This window comes from Lissotriton helveticus, chromosome 5_1 (genome assembly GCF_964261635.1).
Source record: "Lissotriton helveticus chromosome 5_1, aLisHel1.1, whole genome shotgun sequence".
Taxonomy (NCBI): domain Eukaryota; kingdom Metazoa; phylum Chordata; class Amphibia; order Caudata; family Salamandridae; genus Lissotriton; species Lissotriton helveticus.
The window spans coordinates 141,573,064-141,589,854 of NC_136065.1; the positions used below are offsets into that span (position 1 = coordinate 141,573,064).

The 16,791-nt window shown below is 44.0% G+C and overlaps 1 protein-coding gene across 4 annotated transcripts in view; it reads right to left on the minus strand.

The window, feature by feature from the left end:
* The window catches only part of CARD9 (caspase recruitment domain family member 9), a 260,551-nt gene that overhangs the window by 110,517 nt on the left and 133,243 nt on the right, over positions 1 to 16,791 (minus strand). For all 4 annotated transcript variants that reach the window (XR_013594687.1, XM_078641905.1, XM_078641907.1 and 1 more), the window contains one exon: positions 1,250 to 1,575. Coding sequence is in view for 3 of the 4 variants with exons in the window: in XM_078641905.1 (XP_078498031.1) it covers positions 1,250 to 1,575 (326 nt within the window). In the remaining variant the exon portion in view is untranslated. The remainder of the gene's footprint in view (positions 1 to 1,249; positions 1,576 to 16,791) is intronic.

The window sequence follows — 16,791 nt, forward strand, 5'->3', positions numbered from 1 at the left end:
AAGTGATGTATAAACCTCACTCAAACTTTTCAAATGTTAAGTCTGATATCCAAATCTGTGCACGCTTCCAACCTAATGTCAGAAAAAACAGCTGTGAAGATCGTGGTCATGTGGTGAAGTGGACACCCAAGAAAAGGTTTTATGTTTGAATATGTTTTTGTAGACCAAATCACTAGATGGGGGGAATAGTGAACATCATGAGATCCTAGGATCTTGCTGCAAGATGTACATATTCACTGCTATTCAAAAACTCCCAAAACCTGGCATGGGGTTGCCTTCTAGGGTCTTCCGAAGGACAATATGATTGTTTAAAAATGGGTCAATGTTAAACCAGTGTGCATTGGCTGGGGGAGGGGGCGTCAGACTGCGAAGTAGATTAGCAAACACCAATCTTGAATGTTTACTGACGTAGAGATCAATCGCTGGTTATTTCTTAAATGCTTCATCAAGTAAGTGGTGGTGGCAAAAACAATGAGCTCGTGTTCAGTAGCCAAGGGCGGCGGCATCATTAAACATAGAAAGAGTCACTCCCAACACATGCTAAGAGACCAACATCCTACGGTCACTTTCCACACCTGATGCTCTGCAGACTTCAAGTAAAAAAAGTTGGGCTAGATAGTGCTGGCACTCTCGGGCCTCCTTTCCAAAGGAGCCTCCCCTTGTGGTTCTGGTATAGATGGATACCCATAGTTTGAGACAGATAGAACATATGAAGGAAAGGCAAAAATAAAAAAAGAATCAAAAATCTAAGTTAAAAAGGCAAGCTGAAAGGGAAAATAAGGGAGAGAAAGAAAAATACACAGTCAGTGATGTAAGTGGACAGGTAGAAACTGATTGAGAAATAGGAGTTTGAGTGAGATGGGGAAAAGGAGAAAAAGGCTAGTGCTCAATTTTGTAAAATAAATATATATATATATATATATATATATATATATATATATATATATATATATATATATATATATATATATATATATATATATATATATATATCGATAGATAGATAGATGGAGAGAGAGAGAGAGATTTAAGCATATGACATGCAATGTATTTGACTGTCCAGAAGAAGAGGTCTTTTTTTCCTTAGGAAGCTTGATTTAGTAACTTTGTGAAACATAGATGTAAAAGTGCCCCTGTCATTTGTGACATCTTTAGCCATTCCTGACCTTTTTAGAAATTGTCATTTAGTGTGGTTAAGTCAACAAATGCCAAAAATGGAGGCGTGGAGTTAGGACTGGAATATACACACCTCGATCTGCAGGTCTCGACTCCTCATCAGGGCGGCGTTCTTGTCCTCGCTCTGGGTGGCATACTTCATGGCGAGATCGTAGTTCTCGTCTTTCAGCTTGCGGAGCTCCTCGCTGAAGTGGTCCCTCTCCTCCTTCATCTTCTGCACCCGCTCCTGGTGTTTGCGCAGCTCGCTATCCTTCACCTGCAGATGCCTCATACAGTCCTCCTTGGCGCCCAATTGCACACTGAGCTCCTTGGCCTTTCCTCGCTCATCTTGAATCACCTGCTGCAGCTTTAGGATCTCATTCATGAGCAGCTGGGTCAGGCTGGACTCCCCCGCTGTGTCTACAAGAGCCAAAGAGAAGTACAGGAGTAGTAAGACTCAGGAATATCTACTCCCTTGACCTGCCCCATCTCCTCTCAAGGCAGGAGGGCCGGATCCATGCCAGATTTTTGGTATAATCGCCGACTATGTAAATTGACTCCATCCAAGTTCCCTGCAAGCAAATTTATCCTGTGTGTGTATACACATATATATATATATATTTATCAATATCACACACACATTATATACACATATATATATATACACACACATATATACACACACATATATATATATATATATATATATATATACACACACACACACATATATATATACACATATATATATATATATATATATATATATATATATATATATACACACACATATACATACACATATACATACACATATACATATATATACATATACACATATATATACATATATACATATATACATACACATATATATATACATATACATATACATATATATATATGCAATACCTCGCAGCGCTCCACCATTACAGTGAATTACAAGGCATGGACCAACTTTTTTTGCAGTATACTGTTTATTCACTCAACAAACAGCTCAGTCATGACGCGTTTCGGCCGTCCCTGCGGCCTTGGTCACATGACGATACATTATACTCAGCCCATTTTAAAGGGCCAGTGCATCACATGTCAAGATAGACATAGAAAAAATACTAACAGTATGAATACCCTTTATTAGATTTGAATATCACTGTCACAATTTCTATCTGTATGAATACAGTAAATAATTTGCACAAAAGACAGTTAATAATACACTCTCATCAAGATAAACTACTGTTACGGAAAGTGGCAGCCTGCTATTCAAGTTGCTCTTATATTGTCTACATATATAGTCTCTGTATCCCGTACCATGATATGTTGAACTAAATCTATATGACATGTGTTTGAAAAGAAATACCTAAAGAACAAACGTGCTCACCATAACGTGCCTAAATTATATAATCATACTAAAGAAAACGTATAGAATTACTCATTAAAGAATGCACAGGAGATTGTACAAGCATGATATAAGTCACCTGAAACCAGAGCTAATTTTCGCTCCAAAAAATATCTATATATATGTAATTACTCATCAAACACTTCAATGCACAATATCTCCAATTGATGATCATACAGATTATAATATACAAAGAAGAATCCCCTTCTAAGATCGAATTAAAGTGACTTAGTGCAACAGTGCAATAAAGGTAAAGTGACTCATGCTTTTTGTAAAAGAATTAATAAAACACCCAAAAGTATTTTGCTAACACTCATGATGTTACAGTTCTTTGTTCATTGTTACTGTGGGACTTTTGGGGGAAAGAAGGAACCAGTTTCATATTAATACATGTCCATGGACGGTTTTTACACATGAAATTTATACAGTACTTGATGTAATTGGCTATATATCACTATTCAATTCATCTATACAGAACCATGACTAATGGTAAAAACAGATAAAAGAATAAAACCACACTATATGAACAAGCCCAATGTATAAAAAGGATATCGGTGACATAATAAAACCAAGCAGTCTAAAACACATATGGATAAAACTACCCCAATGTCTAGAAGTCGGGTCATATTAACTATAGATCAACCATTGTGGATTTTGTGCACATATACTTTTCCCAAATCCTACAATAATTTATTTAAAAAGAAGGGGGTGAAGTACAAAATATGTGCAAATCTCGCAATTCACTATCCTAATCTTTAATCTTGTCCTTGGCACCATGTGGAACGATATATGCCTGCTCTTCCTGTGTAGACCCTAAAGTGGCCTCTCTTTATAAATATGTGTGGAGGTCCTCCGTGGTGTTCAGACCTCCAGGCCACTTAGAATCGAATTCCAGAATGTAATTTGTTTCAGTTCTTCGCATGTTGGCCTCCCTATCCCCTCCTCTTTTTGTCACTGGGATAGATTCAATTGCATAATATTTAAAGCCTTGAGGCTTACTATTGTGACATGCCTCAAAGTGCCTAGCAACTGGATAGTTTTGATCTTTATTATTTATTGCACGCAGATGTTGCAAAATTCTTTTGTGAACTTGCAACTTCGTGCTGCCAACATATTTTAAATGACATTCACATTCCAAAATATATATACAGTATTCAGTTTTGCATGTAAGGAGTTGTTTGATTTCTCGAGTTGCCTTTGGGATGACCATGGTGTATTGTTTAGTGTTCACCCCATGTTGGCACGATTTACATGAAAAACATTTATAGAATCCCCTACTTGTGGGTCGACTGGGTTCTTTCTTCAGACGTTCCTGACTTTTCTTGGTTAGAATTGTGCCCAAGCTCATACCTTTACGATATGTTATCGATGGGTTGGCGGGCATCAATTCTCCAATGGTAGGGTCGTCTTGTATAAAGTGCCAGTTGCGTCTGACTATATTTCTTAATTCCCTTTCTTGTTTGGAATAAGTCAGAACTAACCGGACTGTATTGGTATCTACACTCTGGATTCTTTTCTCCTTGGGAATGTACTTAAGGAGATCACTTCTAGCTTTTTGTCGAGACTTTTTAATAGCGGTTTCCACTGTTCTAGTGCTGTAGCCTCTTTCCACAAATCTAATTAAACTCTCTTGTTGTTTCTTGATCATATCACTATCATCACTACAAATACGGCGAATGCGAAGCATTTCTCCGTATGGGATTGATTTGATCAAGTGTTGCGGATGGGCACTTGTTGCATGCAACAGCGTATTTCCAGCTGTTGGTTTTCTAAAAAGGGTAGTACTAAGAACATTGTTATTTAAAAAAACCTGCACATCTAAGAATGTCACCGATTCTTTACTAATGCTAGAAGTAAAATTCAAGTTAAGATCATTCACATTTATTTCCTGTATAAAATTTAAAACACTGTCCTCAGATCCATGCCACACAATAAAAAGATCATCAATAAAACGAAGCCAAGAGACTATATTGGATGTGCAATAGTGCATGTACTTCCGTCTAAGGACCAATTCCTCCCACCACCCCATAAAGAGGCACGCATAACTTGGGGAGAAACTGGCCCCCATGGCTACACCCTGAACCTGTTGGAAAAATTGTTCATTAAACATAAAATAATTGTTTTCCAAACAGAATGTTAGCATTTCCAGAAGCATTCTTGTGTGATTGGAGAGTTCCATTGGCCTCCTGCTAAGATAATATTCGCAAGTTCGGAGGCCATCTCTATGTTTAATACATGTGTATAAGGAACTTACATCCAATGTTACCAGAAGATAGTTTGATTTCCACTCTATATCATTAAGTTTCCGCAAAAAGTCACTTGTATCCTGGACATATGAGTTCAAAGATTTCATGTGTGCCTGTAAGAAATAATCAATATATTTCGATAAATTTTCCAAGGGTCCTCCACACGCCGAAATAATTGGTCTTCCTGGCGGTTCGGTAAGATTTTTATGGACCTTCGGTATGAAGTATATATATGGGGTTAGCGGGTGGTCCTTTTTGATGTACTTAAATTCATCTCCACTCAACATCCCTATTCCCTTCCAGGCTACCAGGTTTTTGTTCAGATGTTCTAGCATCGTTCTATATTTTTGCGGATTACTTCTTCTGTAGCAGTTAATATCATTCAACTGACTGTATGCTTCCTGGAGATAATTCGTGATTGGCCACAGGACGATATTCCCTCCTTTGTCTGAGTTACGAATCACCAGCTCAGCATTCTGTAGTTTTTTCACCAGTTGGTTCAGTTTCCTCTCTTGGCTTGTGTATTTTTTCTCCCTTTCATTGTTTACGCGCGCCAGCCTCTTTATTTTCTTTACCACTGCTTCACTGAAAGCATCGAGCCCATCTCGAGCCGCCAGGGGAATATATTTTGATTTTGGTTTAAATGGGGTATTGGGTTTTCTTTGACCATTTAGAGTTACTCTTTCGTGCGTCCCCATACTCTCCTCACTTTCCAACTGGCACATGTTGTGATAAAGGCCCATGTCGCTCACTGTCAGCTCAGCACCACCCCCTCCTAATTTTGGGGGCTCAGTGGTTATACTTGATTGTTTGTGCACAAACTGTTTTCTTAGTTTCAATTTACGTATATATTGATATACGTCCGCCCTAGTTCTTGTATAGCAGAAATTTGATTCAGGACAAAAACTGAGGCCAAGGCTGAGGAGTTGCTCTTCTGCTCTGGTTAGTGTTACTGAGCTCAGGTTAATTATAGACTTGGGTACAGTAGATTATGTTACCTGTGTGTCCTGTGTATCCTGAATGATGCCTGTGGCCTCTATTTGGGTCTCCTCAACCGGGCTTACTGTCGTGGTTTGCGGGTTACTCCCCGACCCCGACCACGTTTGCTTTGACCTCCACCGATCTTGAAGATCTGGCAAGGTTCCAGCGCTCTTGCACCTTTGCTGGCCTTTTTCACCATGGTTCATTGGCTCATCGGTCTTCAGCAACCTGAACCCATCAGTGGTCTCTCATTTTGCACTTGCAAATTCACTTGTCACATCACTTGTGAGCTCGAAAAAAGCTGGTCCACTCATTCCTTCTAAATTTAAGCGTCGACGTCTGTGGTGAAATAACCTGCAAGTCTGCAAATGTGAGAACTGTGTTATCATTGGTTGAATAGCCAGACGGTGCCTTCTGTATGAGAAATGCACACCAGGTGTGTCTAGTACAATACTGCTTGTGTACTGGAATTCAATTTCTCCTAGAGATCCGGTTACTTGTGTGAACGTCTATAAAATGTAAAAAAAACAATTGATGGACAGAATGCAGAACAATGTCATACATTCACCCCAGTACAGAGATTTGGGCCTAAATCCTTCGTTTTTTTGCTCACCATGCCATTCCAGTTTGGACCCAGCCATATCAAATCAGTCTTGACCCTGCACCCAATGGGAACAGTCCAGCCCGAACTGCCAGGCCAGGTCCTCCCTGGACTGGAAACAAACATCCTAGAACCTTTTTCAGGCTTTCAGCCTTCATCATCCAGGATAGCTTGACTCCAGTGGCATGGAGAGCACGGGTCCCACGTCTGGGTATACCCGTCCCACTCAGGGTGACAAATGCAAAAAGAACAATTGATGGACAGAATGCAGAACAAGGTCATACATTCACCCCAGTACAGAGATCTGGGCCTAAACCCATAGTTTTTTTGCTCACTATGCCATTCCGGTGTGGACCCAGCCAAGCCAGGGAGGACCTGGCTTGGCAGTTCAGGCTGGACTGTTCCCACAAATAACAGGGTCAGGACTGATTTGCATATGGCTGGGTCCAAACTAGGGTGGTGTGGTGAGCAAAAGAATGATGGATTAAAACCAGATCCTTGTGACTGGGGTTGACTGTTTGCATTGCCCATCTTTCCGTCCATCAATTGTTTCTTTTGCATACGTCTATAAAATGCAGCATAATTAAAGTAGGTATTACAATGCTTAACTTGTGCAAGTAGTGTGCTAATTTTTGTGGACGGAAGCTTTTTTTTCTCGATTATCAGGCATGACCCATAGTAAGAGAAGAAAGGCAGAAAAGGGAAGAGGAAGGAGAAAGAAGCGCAGTAAAAGAGTGTAAGAAGGAGAAAACAGCTATGAAAAGAACATACAAGCGATAAAGATATTTAAAATGTGTGTTGAACAGCGCCTCCCAAGAAAAAAGTGGGGTCTCTGCACTTATATTTATTTCTGTATTTCACAAAATAAACACTTATTAGTAAATGTAGCGTATATGTAGTTTCTAAGGTGGTATTTTACAAATTGACCTCAAATTGTTGCTTACTGTTAACTTGTTATTTTGCTTCAGTAATGCTTTAATGACCTTTCAAACATATGGAAAAAACGATTCAGCTCCAGTTTTGGTGGATACATGGCCACCTAATGGGTATTCTGCTGGATGCTACAGTATAATATTGACTAGAACAGTACTAGTTATGGTGTTAAGGTACCCGATCTTCTCCAACATTAACAATCTTATTGTCCTGGATCCACTCCCGATACCTTGGACTGACCATTTTTTTAGTCCCACTCAACTGGCAGCTGACTCCCACCCCTCACTCCACAACCCTACCTAAAAAGCCTACGTGCTCCTGGTCCAAATTAGATCCAGAAAAATGGAAACTCCAGCTAGAGCGATCCCCCCCTAAACTTGACGCCAACCCCATTCACGCGGAGGCAGAGTTTTCGACTTGGATAGGAGAGACACTAGAAAGAACACTTCCTAAAAAACCCTCCGGTAAACCACGGGGTAAAGCCACCTCCCCATGGTTCACCCAGGAAATGCGGCTTCTAAAGAAAGCATGCAAGAGATCAGAAAGAAACTGGAGAAAAAAATTTCGATCCCACAAAAAAAACGGAGTATAAAAAAACCCTTCTCAACTATAAAAAAGCACTTAAAGCCGCCCAAGTCAATTACTTTGAGGAGAAAATCAGATCATCCACCAACTCATCCCGGGAAACGTTTCAGATAGCTAAGAAACTTCTCAAAGTACAGGAGCCTCCGCCCTTAGTAGAAGCGTCAGCTACCCGTTGCAACGAACTTGCAGAATTTTTTAATCTGAAAATAACAAACATCATCAACTCCCTTCCACCGCCTACTGCGGACGCCTCCTCTGTCGACCAGCCCGGTCGTACACACCATGCCTCAGCATGTCAATTGTCACACTTCACTCCTCTGACAATGGACACCCTCCTTCCTATACTCAACTCTATTAAAAGTGGTTGCCCTACCGACCCCTCACCACTCAATATTCTTAAATTAGTAGCGCCCACCATTCTTCCATACCTGACAAAACTGATTAACATCTCACTCGCCCACGGCATCGTTCCCCCCAACTGGAAAAAAGCAACGGTGAAAGCACGGATTAAAAAAAAAAAAAAAAAAATAAAAAAAAAAATCGCACCTGGACCCTATGGAACTTGGCAATTACAGACCGATCTCCCTGCTCCCAGGCATCAGTAAAATAGCTGAGAAATACGTCAATTACAGCTTATCCCACCATCTTGAAACCAACGGGCTCCTGGAGCCATCTCAGACCGGATTTAGGCCCGGCCAGAGCACAGAAACTGCGATATTGGCGGTTGTCGAAGAGGCAAGAAAAATCATGGACTCAGGAGGATCAGTGGCAGTGATCCTCCTGGACCTGAGCGCGGCCTTCGACACCGTCAACCACTCGACACTGGTCCACAGGCTCAGTGAGCTTGGAATCGCAGGAACCGCCTTGGCCTGGCTTAAATCCTTTCTCGAGAACAGATCCTTCCAGGTAGCAGATGGCAACTTCACGTCCACGTCCATCAGCTGTGGCGTCCCTCAAGGCTCGTCCCTGAGCCCGACCCTTTTTAATGTTTACATGTCCCCCCTTGAAAAAATCGTCACCCCTTTTGGGATCAAGCTCCTTACCTACGCGGACGACACCCAACTGGTAGTCTCCTTAAGTCAGCAATACCACTCCCTCCCTAACCTTCAAACCTGTCTAAGTGAAATAACTAAATGGATGAACCTCTCCCATCTTAAATTGAACAACGACAAGACAGAGATAATGATCTTGGGCAATAAATCTCTCTACCATTCCAAAACCCTATGGCCATCCTGCATGGGCACTCCACCCGTTCCGAAACAGGAAATTAAGAGCCTAGGAATATGGCTAGATGAAGGCCTCAATTTTCACGCCCAAGCAAGGAAAACGGCTGGGGTGTGTCACAGCCTCCTACGGTCAGCTAGGAAAAATCTACCCCTACTCCCTGCACAATCCCAAAAACTCCTAATCCATGGTCTCGTGCTGTCACGCCTGGACTACGGCAATGCCCTCTACCTGGGGGCTCCTAAAAAAGTACTGTCAAAGCTCCAGACAGTACAAAATACCGCCGCCCGCCTCCTCACAGGAACTCATCGCCGCTGCTCAGCCAAACCTGCTTTGAACACCTTGCACTGGCTACCCGTTCAGGAAAGAATACAATTCAGAGCGCTCTGCACTACTTACAAAATCCTACATGGTAAGGCCCCCCCAATCCTACAAAACCTCATCACACCACACACCACCAAAAGAACGCTCAGATCCTCAAACTGCAATTTAGCTTCTGTTCCTAGAATTAAGAAAGCCCGCTCTGGCGGTCGACTGTTCGCATATAATGCTTCCAAACTATGGAACACACTACCCCCAGACATCAGAGCCCAACCCAACCTCCTCTCATTCCGAAGAGCACTTAAAACCTGGTTGTTCCCGTAAAACTCCTTCTACTTCTGGTTCTTGTCATTCAGCGCTGGGACGCTTACGGGCAGCTACGCGCTCTACAAATCGGTAAAATAAATAAATAAATAAATAAATAAAAGGTAGCATGCAGACACATGGGTGGAAAGCATATTGTACAAGGGGTATGGGGGAATTAATGATCCAATCAGACTATCTTGAGCTCATCTGCAGTATGTGGTGTGAGCTCTGGATATGGGGCGTTTACACCCTAGAATTGTGAAATCCTAAGACTGTTCCTAGGTATCGATAGGACATGTTTGCAACAATAGTGTATGATCCTTCTCCGTGATCGCAAAGCACGTTTTATCCATTGATTGTGTATAACTTAACTACATACTCATTAGCTGCATCCATGCCCAGAATACAACACAGCACATCACACTTCTATTTGCTCCAAAGTTAATTAGGAAATTTAGCCAAACTATGTGACATAAGATCTTAAGAGAAAGTCCACTCTGTGACTTCAATGTTAGGAGAGTGGACGTTCTCTTTAGAGACGATTATGTTACTTTTATTTAAAAAAAAAAAAAAAAAAAATCTGCTCTTTTTATTCAACTTAAGCTCCATATAGCATAAAGTAGATAGTGAGTTGACAATTATTATCATTATATAAATCTTATGGTTTTGCACATTGCATTGCATGTTACATAGTTTTGTTCTGTTGCATAGTCCTGAATATTAAACAATTCAAAGACTGGCTAATTAGTAATGGAAGCGTGATTCAAGACTGTTGTGTCAACCAATATGTCGACGTCGGTTTGAGTTTGTAGCAAAACTGGAGCAAATACAACGAAGCAGCCATAAAAGTAAGAGTAGGTATTTTTTTCTGATTTCATCGGTTCATGCTGCTGGTAACCATAGACTGTGCAGATGTTATGTGTATTTGTAGAGCACGCTATCAGCCACTGGGATAGTGCTGGGTGGAGCATTACCCCACCACACATAGGGTGTATACACCAAAACCTAAACGTGTGCTAATACGTAAAAGGTGTGCAAATGCTTAAAAAAGGTGCGCTAATCAAGTAACCGCACAAGATTAAGATTTGTGCAATGCTTTAATTGTGAAACTACGGATTCCGCGATTTGTGGAATCCCTGCAAGTGTCCAGTCAACGCCACGCAGAGCTTAGTGTGCAAGTGCCACAAAAACTACTCGCCATTAAAGTCCTGAATATGAATACACTTGTTTTATTTTTACACCTACATTTTCCAAGTTATTGCTCATTTTCAATGTTATATTTCTATGGGTTTTTTTAAAGAACAATTGTGGAGATTTTTTTTTTTGTACTTTTTATAGAAGACCTTCAACAGTGTTTTCTTCACAAAAGGGACAATTGCTGCGATTTTATTTCAGTTTTTCCTGAAATACTCTCTGAATACCAAGAAAGTAATAGTACTTTTGTTTCCATCATAAAAGGTTTCTCAAAAACGAGGTCAAGCGTGCGCTAAGCTACTTACACCACAATCCGCACCTTCTGATCTGGCACGCATACAGCGAGTTTGAGAGCCACTCCTGCTCCAAAAGGCTGCAAAGACATACCGATATCAAACATGGTGCTCCTGGGGTACATTAATCTGCCCTTTCATCAGCTCGATATACCCAGGATATAAACAAAGTTGAAACACCAGTCACTGGGCGGAGGGCATATGGAGCCGTAAAAATACATTTTTTTAAAACGATCAGTATAGAGGGCATGCCTCTTTTAGATGACAATAACTTCTGCAAGACAATGAATATGCCAAATCGTGTAAGGAAAAATGCAGAGGGAAGTAATGTAATCGGAATGCAGCTAAGATCAACGTCTTGGACCGCCGGGTGAAGTGCATGGTGGAAGTGAGCAGTGCTTAATTTGTGCCTGTGGTGGGAGGTGAAAGTCCCCAGCATTCACATATTTGGGGCCCTGAACGAATTTATCATCATCAGATTTTCAGCAGAGCAAAAGATGGAAAAACAGTGGCAAAGGGAGAAAGCAGGTATAAAAAAATAACCTGCACAAGTGAGATTAGGGGAGAGAAAGCGAGATAAGGGGAGAGTGTGAGGGGAGGGGATAGAGGCCTTAGGTGGAATCAAAAGTAGGAAGCCGTGCTATTTCACAAACATGAAACTCTGCAGCGGCAGCGAGGTTCTGAGAAAAAGTTTGGACCCATGCACAATTTTTTTTTTTAACACATGCGCAATGTAAATAAGTGTAATGAACACCCTTCACATAGCTTGTGGTTATTGAGTTTATTCTACGCAATGGCCTCAAAGAGTACAGTGATTCTTAACCTGTAGTCCACAGACCCCGAAATATATTGAATATTAGCAGATTAGCAAAGTATGGATAAAAACAGAAAATTGACAATTGAAAGTTCAACGCTATGTAAATGTAGTGAAAGTTGAAAGTGGAAGCTATAATTAAGTTGATATTCTTAACTTGGTTTGTGGGAGCAGTGGAAGCGCAGAAAACAAAATCTATAATGGACGGTTAGTGGTCTCAGTTGAAGCAACTTTGATAGGCACTGACAAAAAGAGAGCATGCTCTTGAGCAAAATGGACAAAGTGATACGGATCTCACTTAGTCTTTGAGAAAAAAAATAACTTTAGAAAAGATCTAACTTTCACGTGGAAATTAAAATTTCGATTTTCGCATACGATTGTGAATTAAATAAAATATTTCATAATATGTGTATTTGATTGATTTATGCTGGTTTTGGTATTTTTGTCTATCATTTCGAGATTCAAATCTTAGAAATTGTTTGGGTGCGAATCCCTAGCTTGCAGGAGTGATTCAGTGAGGGCCCACAGAAGTCAAACGGTTTGGAACTGCTGGTCCAAATGGTCTGACAATGCAGCCTTAAAAGGGAACACTGGGCTGCAAGGGAAACACTGGGCTGCAAGGGAAACACTGGGCTGCAGAGGAAGCGGTAACCAGCAGGAAACCGGAAGTTGCGTCTCCATGGTATGAGCCACAAAAGATGCCCCAACTGTAGCACGGTGTCCAGCGCAGGAGGCTGCATCTTCAAATGACAAATTCTCAGTGAAGCACCAGAGAAGAGTTGAAGAGGGTGGATTGGGAAATGCTAAGAGAGGAGGAAGTATCGGATCTCTTAGCACGAGAGGGAAGAGGCCTTTAAATACCAACAGAGGGCATGCGCGTTCAAGATTAGGAACGGCTTTGGATCAAGGAGAAACAGAATGCAGATCTGCCGGACAAGGCGTGGTCAATACTTGCGCCCACCTTCAGCCGTGGATAGGGAGGTCAGTTAAATAATAATAATAGAAAAATCCTTGAACAGGTAGAGACTTAGGACAAATGGAGAAGTCAGGAACTAAAAGGATGATTTAGAACTTGGGGTAAAGAATGCAAGTGTCATGTTTTTCTTTGACCCCTTCGGTGCTTGCGTCGGCCAATGGCGTCGAAACCCCGTCCGCTCATTAATTCTCCCACGCTGCGGGAGAATTTGCGACGCGGTTAATGGTTGGTGCATGCATGTATGAATGTATGTAGTGCTTCATTTGATCAGGTGGGGACTGGCACTCATTTTTCCACATCAGACATTTACTGAGAGCAAGAGAGGGAAAAACACAGAAAGCAGAAAGGCAGAGGACCAGAAAGGCAGAAACATCATCACAATGGAAAGCAGGAACCTGCAAGTGTCAGATATAGGGGCAGGGAGGGTCTGGCAGTGGATTAAAGAGGTATGAAGTATATTGAAGACTACGCAGCTTTGGCATTGAGCGCACATACATTTAATAGCACTGGCCACCGGCCTCTGAGCAGAGCTTTCGCACCGACTCTCATTCTTTTACAAAATTAAGCAGTGAATGTATGTGCATCTGAGTGCCCGATGTGAAAGGGGATAATGAATGCATGGGTGTTAGTGAGTGTGCATATATGGGTGTGTGGCTCCACCCCCGCCTATGCTCTAATTACCGGCTGCTATGGTTACAACATCCGTTAAAGTTCTGCAAACTGAAGCAGAAGCTCCAAGGGCCCAGAAGGACAAACTTAAGCAGGAGCTCCAAGGGCCCAGACAGACAAGCAGAAGCTACAAAGACAAGAAGCTCAAACACCACTCATAACAAGCACCAGAGGGAAACACACTGAAAGAGGGAGCACAAGGGCTCGAGAGAGAGCAGAGGGACACTATTAGCCTCACTAATTGGGTGCAAGGCACTTGCCTTGAAACACAGCCCTACTCACTTCTTGGTCCACAGTCTCATTGGGTGCAATTCCTACACCTTGGTGTACAGACTCTTCCCTGAGCGTGAGCCTCGGGGGTACAAGCACAGTCTTATAAACTGCTGATGAGCTTCATTTCTAGGTGCACTTACTCATATGTTAGAAGCTTCATGCTTTGGTCTCACTCATTTAAGTAAATGTAAATGTGCTGGACTTGTAAAGCGCACAGCACATACTTAGGTGTTACAAGGGTCAGGTGAAAAAGTGCAGCCTAATAGGCTGTGTGTGAGTCTTATGATGCAAGGTCTCATCCATTGGGTGCGAGTGTCCCTTCATGCAGCACAGTCTGTCCTATTATTTGTAAGTCGTATTTCTTCGAGCACAGTAGGTCTGGCTGTGAGTGAGCCTCAGGTCTTGGAGCACTGTCTCGGTCATTATATGTGAGTCGCATCATGCCTGGTTGCAGTCACACTTACTGGCTGTGGAGTGGTGTAACAACACTTTAAGGGGCTCAGACCTGATTACGGTGCTGAAGGGCCCCTGCAGCTGGGGGCCAGTGCGGGGATGAGAGGGCCTGTGTTACGCCCCCTGTGGGTGTGAGCTACATGTTTTAGAGTAGTATGTCACTTGTGGACTGAGTCGCAACTCTTCAAGCACCATTTCGCTGAACGGGTGTGAGCCACACTACTTGGTGCACAGACTTCTTCACTGGAGTCCCAACGTTTGGTTCATGGTCTCTCTTGAGAGATATGAATCTACGTGGGAGTGAGTTTCACTTCTTAGAGCATAATGTTCTAGTCTCGCCGTGCCTCCCCGGGATGGAGCCTCGTCGTGGTGCCTCTCCGGGATGGAGCCTCGTCGTGGTGCCTCCCCGGGATGGAGCCTCGTCGTGGTGCCTCCCCGGGATGGAGCCTCGTCGTGGTGCCTCCCCGGGATGGAGCCTCGTCGTGGTGCCTCCCCGGGATGGAGCCTCGTCGTGGTGCCTCCCCGGGATGGAGCCTCGTCGTGGTGCCTCCCCGGGATGGAGCCTCGTCGTGGTGCCTCCCCGGGATGGAGCCTCGTCGTGGTGCCTCCCCGGGATGGAGCCTCGTCGTGGTGCCTCCCGGGATGGAGCCTCGTCGTGGTGCCTCCCCGGGATGGAGCCTCGTCGTGGTGCCTCCCCGGGATGGAGCCTCGTCGTGGTGCCTCCCCGGGTTGGAGCCTCGTCGTGGTGCCTCCCCGGGTTGGAGCCTCGTCGCGGTGCCTCCCCGGGATGGAGCCTCGTCGCGGTGCCTCCCCGGGATGGAGCCTCGTCGTGGTGCCTCCCCGGGATGGAGCCTCGTCGTGGTGCCTCCCCGGGATGGAGCCTCGTCGTGGTGCCTCCCCGGGATGGAGCCTCGTCGTGGTGCCTCCCCGGGATGGAGCCTCGTCGTGGTGCCTCCCCGGGTTGGACCCTCGTCGTGGTGCCTCCCCGGGTTGGAGCCTCGTCGTGGTGCCTCCCCGGGTTGGAGCCTCGTCGTGGTGCCTCCCTGGGTTGGAGCCTCCCCGGGTTGGAGCCTCGTCGTCGTGCCTCCCCGGGTTGGAGCCTCGTCGTCGTGCCTCCCCGGGTTGGAGCCTTGTCGTCGTGCCTCCTCGGGTTGGAGCCTCGTCGTCGTGCCTCCCCGGGTTGGAGCCTCGTCGTCGTGCCTCCCCGGGTTGGAGCCTCGTCGTCGTGCCTCCCCGGGTTGGAGTCTTGTGCCTTGGTTCCACTCAGTTGTTGCAAGTTCGACACCTGGAAGGACAGACCCTCTCGTTGGGTGTAAGTCGAGCTCATTTCAGTCGCTAATAAAGTGAGCCTCATACCTTGGTATACAATCTCATTTATTGGGTTTCTCCTGAGGAAATGCTTATTAACCACCTTTTACCTTTGCCCCACTGGAGGGGTGAAAACTGATTAGATTGGCACGAGGGGGGTGAATGAAAGTAATCACATGGTGAAAAAGTCAAGCACCGGTGGCGCAAAAGGCTTGTAAATGAGCCCTTGAGGGGGTAGAATGTGACACTAGTCACAAACACAAAGTAGAACGAAAAAAGTCAGTGGGGAAAGAATAAAAAGAAACAAGGGGGGAGACATGACAGAGGGAAGAATGAAAAGACTGTGAAGGTCAGGAGATGGATTGCGAATCAAAAGTGACACCTGGCATGCAAAGCTAAGGACATTAATACAATCATATCATAGTCACTTTAGCGTTTCGGAGGGAGACAGAAATACACAGAAAGATAAACGGGCCTCCAATCTTAATGACAGTCTGGAGATCGACAGTGAGGCCATCAGTAGAGACCACCAAGGCAGCCGAAGGACAGCAGATGAGGACGTCGCAGTGGATGATGCGAAACAAACTACTTATGACTGCCATGCCATGGCCATGTTCACCAACAACACGCCAGATGGGGTGGGTAGATAGTATCAGGGACGGCTTAGGCGCCGTTTGCATGGTGGCAGAGAAACACAGCAGATGAAGCAAGTACATGGGAAAACACAGCACACAAAAACTATCTAAACATGGTGGTTGCAACGTGCATGGGGCAGAAAGGTGCTCCCCCTGCTCCCATTCCAGTCTCGACTTTTGCTGATCCAGGGCCTAATTTTATCTAACTCGACTACAGCAACGCCATTTACTTGGGAGCACCGGAATTCACTCTCCAAACATTGCAAAAAACCCAGAATGCCGCAGCCCGACTACTTACGAATACTCCAGCCTGAACATCAGCCAAACCTGCACTAAGAAAGTTGCACTGGCTACCAGTTAGGGAAAGAGTAGCTTTCAAGGCCCTCTGCTTGGCCCATAAGGTACTGCACAATGCAGGCCCCCCAATT